The following is a 7,100-nucleotide window of genomic DNA, read 5'->3' on the forward strand; positions in this document are numbered from 1 at the left end:
CAATCCATGAACATCTTGTACGTACAAGCAGGTGGATGGTTTTGATTCGCAGGTTGACCTAAAACGAAGGAAGTAAGACGCACGGGTAAGATTCGAGTATATGACACAAGGATAGAAAGTAATTGGCACATATCGTACCAGCCTGGTAGGTCGGTAGGGCTTCAGCTACGCGAGTGTTGATCAAGTCGGTTAATTCGGCCTGGGTCATAGCAATGTGACCACGTCCACCACCTCGGCCTCCTCCACGTCCACTCATGGTTCTATATAAGAGAAGGGAACAATCTTAAGGGTCGAAATGAGGTAAAAGTCGAGTATCACATTGAAATCTACAAACTACCAAGTTTACACACGATAGGGCAGAACCCTTCCCACGCTCGTTAAGCCTCACTAGGACTTGCATGCACCTCGCGTTATTATTATGTGTGCACCCATAATAATAAGGCGATTTGCAAGCTTATCTCAGTGCCTCTTAACTTGCGCTAAAAGGTTCCCCACATTCAAATAGCAACAAAAGGTTTTACAGGATCAAGAATCACAATAGTCAAAGGGTTGTGTCACACTAACAGTTCAAATAACAGGGGTTGGTAATATAAGGGCTCATGCTGTTGCGCCAAGTGTGCATTCAAGTGCAATGTCATACATAAGTGTACACTAGATATACTATGCAATCGTAAATGAGAAACGAACCTTGCAGTCTGGAGCTGAGTGTCATGGTCGATTTCGGTATTGTTCGGTTATAGTCTGGTTTTATGAAAACGTTTTAAAACCAAGTTCACTATAACCAATGGCTCTGATACCAAACTGTCACACCCCCAAATTACCACATAGGGAGTGTCCCTGTTAGGCGTGTGACATACCAATAACGAGCCACCAATTACATTGAACCCATACAAGTTATAAATAAAATCCCCATTAATAATAAAAACATCTTCAATAAGTTTTAAACGAAAATCAATAAGTTCAGCGGAAGCAAATAATAAACCAAGTTAAACTGTTTCAAAACCCAAGTATAGTTTCATGAAATCAATCGCATAAATCCTCCCAGTCGACCCATGACCACTCCAGCTACTCCAGACAGCAAGTTCCCCAATTCCAAGATACCTAACGACCTGCGAGCATGCAACAAGTGTATCAGACAACGCTGGTGAGTTCATAGTTTTACGAAAACGTTGGTTACCAAGTGTTTAGTTAATCCATTGAAGTTAATTCCAAAAGTAATATTGAAAACAATGTTGATAATACCCCAATACAAGACGGCTTCTGATTATTTTGCCCTTTCTCCAATGCTCCTATCAAAGCATTGGTCATGACTAGGTCATTAGTTCAACACCCGTTCTCCCAGATACGGGGTGAGGTTGCCAAACCTAAGTAGCGCTACTAACTAATACCATGTTACCTTCCCGGTAACCAAACAACACGGAGGGACTTTAAAGGTGATAGGAAGAGTATATTATCCAAAATTCCCGTTTTTACCCAAAAGACTTATCCCTCCCAGGAATACCCACTGACTGTCCCAACCACCGGGACGCATGCTCAAGAGAGATGAACTCACCTGTGATTTGCTCGGTAAGACCAATTACTTGTTTTTATCGTTGGACACCTCAAACCCTAATATGGTTCCAATGACAGTCAGTTTCGTTTACATAGAATTCACTTATTCATTGTATACACTCCACATGTGATAAGCAAGTATGGCACATATTATCACACAAGTTATAACGTATATTCGAGTCATATGTATTTTCCACATTACAAGTTCATACATCATAATGGCACACCTTAACAGCTCACACATTAATCACATAAACATGCATATATTCACAATAATTCACAACATTCAATAATCATTTTGGTTACAATAATCTTGTGCCAACACTGTATAAGGCCCGACATAATTTGACAGCCCACTCCGGAACTCAAACATATTGCTGTCCAGTTGGTGCGTGTGTGTGGGGACCCAGTCGGAGCCCGTAACACCTAGCCCGAAGTCAATCTAATTTAACCACTAAAGTCAACCTATCACAATTATTCATCTGCTAAGCATATATTATATATCCAACTATCACACCAATTTCACTTGGTTACACAATTAGAATCAATCAGTTATAATCCCTAGATTGAGAGCCCCCACTAAAGCACTAAACATCATCAAATCATTCATCCCATGATCCGTAATTAATATTCATGTTCTCATGCAACCTAGTAGTCTATATTCTTGAATTATAAAAACACCCACTATCCTAATGATAAGCTACAAGCACACAATAGCCGAGGAAGGTGGGGGGTCTCGATATAGGGCTGCCGTCAAAGATGGAGTTGCTATAGTTTATTATACTTGTGCCATGCAATTATATAAAGAACACGTACAAAACCGCATGTGTGTGTGCACTCCAACCAAAGAACCGACCCACTAACTACTCTTTCACATTATCATATACCAATATTAATTATCCCATGTGAACACACCCTACACACTGATCGAACAAACATTTATTCAAACATTTACGTGTAACTTGGGCACCAACTATATACCTTCTAAACTCTTATTGGACCTCACAATTGGCCACTAACTATATGCATTCTAAATTAGTATTGGACCTCACAATTGGCCAATAACTATATGCGATGCAACTGACACCCCTCGGCCCACTATCCTTTTCCATTAAATTCAATGACTTTCTATACTCATATGCCATGCCCTTGACTTTTCAACAACATCATTAATTTACACATGCAGTTCGATCATCATTACTTCCTGGTTCTGTTGCAACAGTAACCATAGTTCTATTCATGTTCATAGTTAACGACTCTACTTATTTCGTTTATATTACAAGTATACATCCCGGATTCATTATCACATGTTCATGATCATACAAATACCCATAATATCACATATGCAACCAGTAACAATATTAACAACCTATTCGATCCAAACCAATTATTACACCATATGGAAATCAACAATTTAAAAGTTACTAACCAGAACTTGATCGATCAATGCGTTGTTTCGAACAGTGGGGTTTTCTCCTGCCGTACGCGAGTCAAAAAGGGGGGGGGGGTTTCTTCAGTCGCACGCACGCTTGGAAGAATAGGGTTTGATAACTTTAATGATGTGAGGAGGTTACGTACAATTACATATAGGGTCAATTCCTTAAACAAGTAGGCTGGTCAATTCCTTTAACAAATAGGCTGAACCCCTTTTAATCAAGATATACAAATCGGGCCTAATTTATCTTGTTAACACAATCGGGCCAGATTTAATCAAAATACACATGAGATCGGTTGGGCTCGGTTTATGTTAGTTTGGGCTAAAAGATTTGGGCCAAGATAAAGCATGAGGAACAAGGGTTACGGTCATTTAACATGTAGCATTTATATAATCATAACATACGACTGGATATATATATACATGAAATTCAAACACTTATCATTTAATAGGTAGCCAACACATAACCATTTATTCATAATAATTAAGCGTAATTAAACAAGTTTAATAGGTTTACGAAACGTAGACATAATGGCGATGTATAATAGAACATGGATAATAGCGATACCAGTTAAGTGTCACAAGATTAAACAAAGCCATGAAGGTTCGGGTTGTCACAAGCCGGCTCTCAACTAAGGAATGAGTAGAGAGTCTGAATGAGCCCAGAACCCATCGGTTTTCGTGTGAAAATTAAAATCAGATGAAAAGTGTTGAAATCTTGTTGAGATTTAGTTAAAAAGTGTGAAATCTCTTAGATCAAAAAAAAAAAAAAAAAAAAACAGAACCAATCTCGATCAAATGATGTCCCTTAACCGTTTGCCGGAGCAAAACAAGGTGGAAACCACCTTCAAGAGGTCCAAATCAGTGATGTCAGAGAAAATGTAAGTGTTTGTGTGTGGTCTTGATGGAGAGGATGATGTAGAAGTGATTAATGATGATGATTGTACAAGATTTGAGGAGAAAAGATTCCCAAAATGCCTTGAATCGCGAATAAAGGTGACTAAGAGCGACTTGAGTGCGGGTGGTCGGATGGAGATGTCAAATCAGTGAAAGGGAGGTGTAAGGGTAGTATTTATAGTGTGAGAGGGCGAGTTAAGTCGGTGGAGAGTGGCGTTCGGTCGAATGCGTTGTCCGGTCGAATGGCCATTCGGTCGGATGGTCATCCGGACGGAAGTCCATTCGATCGGTTGCTTATTCGATCAACCGAATTGCGTTTTGTTAGTTTCCCAACTTTGTTTCGTATGTTAAGCGTTGCGTTGCGTTTAATCGAGCTGCGAGTAAGCGTTTGAGCGTATAAGCGTTGCGTTTATAACCACATAACATATAAACAACCAATCACACAAGTAACACACATAACACAAGTAAAAGCATAAAGTAATTCTGTGTTTCGAGTTTGCGTTGCGATTGCGTTGAGTTTGTGTTGTGATAGAGTTAAAAATGAGATAACTTCGTTTTGAATAAGCGTTGTAATATGCGTTTGAAAACATAGTTTTAAAATAGTTAACCCATAACGATAATCGGAATCTCGGGAGTACAAGCGTTTAACGAATGAAATGAACACGATGAGTAATGACCCGAAAAGTCGGGTTGTTACACATTTGGCGCCGGAGAGGAGGGTGACAGCGGCGGGAAAACAGAGAATACGTATAAACCAGGCAACCAGTCAATTCGTTTCCATAATACTCAGTTTCCAAAATCAATTCACAACAATTTGTTTCCATAATACTCAGTTTCCAAAATCAATTCACAGCAATTCGTTTTCAAAATCATGCATAAATTTGGTTATTTATGTTGTTTGCCTGTTTGTGTATCTCAGCAGGTTATTATGCTCTTAATAATTTGGTTAACTGTTTTAGACTTTTGTTGTCCTCTGTAGTACATGAAAGTATAAAGCAGCAATTTGGTTAACTATTTTGATTTGGCATAAAAGATAAGCAATTTGGTTTTAGTTGTATAATTTGATTCAGCATAAAACATAGGTGTATAATTTGGTTAACTGTTTAGAATATTAGAACTTTTTTTTATGTTTTCTATTACCAAATACTGGATTTTGGTTATTTGGATTTATGAATTTAGTAATTTTTGTTTTAATTTGTTTACCCCGAACCGGACTCAGTGGTACACCGTACCGGATCGTACCGAAATGAACCTACCCCCTCCGTACCGAATTCGTCCCATCTAGTGAATTACGAACCCGAACCGCGTACCCGTACCGGAGCGAACCGCGAATTAGGTGACTATGGGTGAGACCCTATAGTGGTGAGAGTTTTCGTGTGAGATGTCACATTTATGATTTAACAAATTGTATTTTTGCCATTATTATCACCAACCAAATTAAATATTTGAAAATATTTTGAAATCACTCAAAAAACCAATTATCATCATTTTCCTTCGTTTTTTAATATTTTAAGTAAAACAATTTTGGATTTGGTGAAGCTTTTAAGTAATATGTAAGCATATTTAAAAAAATTAATAACCAATTTCATATTTAATTAATTATTTGGTTAATTCGGTTATTGATATAATAACTATACATAATTGCATTCAGGGATATCTTGGGTTGTTGAATGTCTTGCAACAAAATCTCAGTAAGATCAACTTGATCTTCTTCTTTAACCTCCACTAACTCAATGGAGAACAACTGCTTATTTTTCCACACATGTCCTGGCACATATTTTTTCACTATACCCAAAACATTCACCCTTGGTTCTTTTATCTTCAATCTCTTTATGTGTTAGTCTTCTAGAGTTTAAGGGTTTAGGTTTAGCAAAACTAGGAGCAGGTAACAAGGGTAGATTATGTCCAACTTCTTATGTGGGAAAAAATAAGACAGGTGGAACTTGTAAACTATAAGTGTAGTTGTTACGGTTGTTCATTTATTTATTATCATCGTTTGCATCAATATGAAAGAATAAATAATTTTGTTGTTCATTTATTTATTATCATGGTAATTTGCATCAAGTACAATATGAAAGAATAAAGAATTTTCAAGACTGGAAATATTTACTAGAAGGTGATGATGAATTGCATTCAAACCAAAATCCCAACTAGGCTTAGAGGAATCTGGAGCGTGTGCATTCAGCAGGAAGACCGTTAGTAAAGCGTCTGCGGTCATTGCAGTAGTTGTAGATCATGTGCTTGTTCTGCACCCACCTAATCCTGTTTCGGCCAGCTGCATCGACTCCTTGAGTTCTCCATGCCTGGTTGTCATTTACAGAGCTTGTCGACCTTGAGTTAGGACCAACTTTATCGGCATTGGCATTGAATTTCCTGTAGTAAGCGGTGAAAGGTGCGTTTTTCCAGTCAGTTTTCACACGCCCACCCTGGGTTGCCCAGTCATCTGCATTCCACAGGCTGGCGTACACTCTCATCGGTTGGCTCTTGGGAAAGGGAACTCCAGCAGCCTCATGGTTGTTAAACACCCTCACTGGTATGTTATCAATCAAGAAACTGTAGTAAAATGTAGTTGAAGATCAGTACATGTCAGTAGTACGGGTAACTTGTGTGCATAGATCGAATGTGAGATGGACTTACATGATTCTTTGTGCGTTCCATACAATAGTGTAGGTGTGGAAGGCGGCAGTTGGGTCGAACCATAGGTGAAACTGTTGTTCCTTATCTCCTTTCCCTTGCGAGTATACGTTGGTGTGGATTGTGTAAGGGCTTCCTGTGGTGTTGCCCAAGAACTCAAAGTCTATCTCATCATGCCCTGCGCCTTGTGACGATAACTGGTGTACAAAGTCAGTCATGCTTTTTGTTAGGGACTTGGTAACTATGATATAATGTCAAGATACAAATTTTGAAATCATGAGGGCATGGACTACTTACATAGAAGGTGGTGACTGTACCAGCAGAGTTTCCAGGTACTAGTTTGAGTTGCATGTCGAACCTTCCAAAGAGGTACTCGTGCTTGGACTGGAAACCCGACCCGGAGTACTGATCGAGTGAAAGGGAGAGATCCTGACCGCCATTGGAAATTTTAGCACGTTCGCCTCCAAAAGTGATGTCCATTTCGTCATAAAAACTTCCTGCCGATGCAGCTACAATCAGACATGAAATTGCTAGAGCAACTGCACAAGTATTATGGCTTGAATGTCCCATTATTCTTCTCAAC

General features: G+C 38.9%; 1 protein-coding gene across 1 annotated transcript; it reads right to left on the reverse strand.

Moving 5' to 3' along the window:
- Positions 1-5,919: 5,919 nt before the first annotated feature.
- Positions 5,920-7,100, reverse strand: LOC110920452 (xyloglucan endotransglucosylase/hydrolase protein 15). The gene is made up of 3 exons (XM_022164673.2): positions 6,815-7,100; positions 6,521-6,714; positions 5,920-6,436 (listed from the first exon to the last, which is right to left on the reverse strand). The coding sequence occupies exons 1-3, from the start codon at positions 7,085-7,087 to the stop codon at positions 6,040-6,042; spliced, it is 864 nt and encodes a 287-aa protein (XP_022020365.1). The 5' UTR covers positions 7,088-7,100; the 3' UTR covers positions 5,920-6,039.

The sequence above is a fragment of the Helianthus annuus genome, chromosome 11 (genome assembly GCF_002127325.2).
Source record: "Helianthus annuus cultivar XRQ/B chromosome 11, HanXRQr2.0-SUNRISE, whole genome shotgun sequence".
In the NCBI taxonomy this organism is placed as follows: domain Eukaryota; kingdom Viridiplantae; phylum Streptophyta; class Magnoliopsida; order Asterales; family Asteraceae; genus Helianthus; species Helianthus annuus.

Bases quoted from the DNA above. Each gene is read 5' to 3' on its own strand.
- LOC110920452 (XM_022164673.2), bottom strand. From the start codon at position 7,087: ATGGGACATTCAAGCCATAATACTTGTGCAGTTGCTCTAGCAATTTCA. The intron at 6,715-6,814 runs GTAAGTAGTCCA...TTTGTACACCAG, and splicing joins GTACAGTCACCACCTTCTAT to TTATCGTCACAAGGCGCAGG. The intron at 6,437-6,520 runs GTAAGTCCATCT...ATTTTACTACAG, and splicing joins TGGAACGCACAAAGAATCAT to TTTCTTGATTGATAACATAC.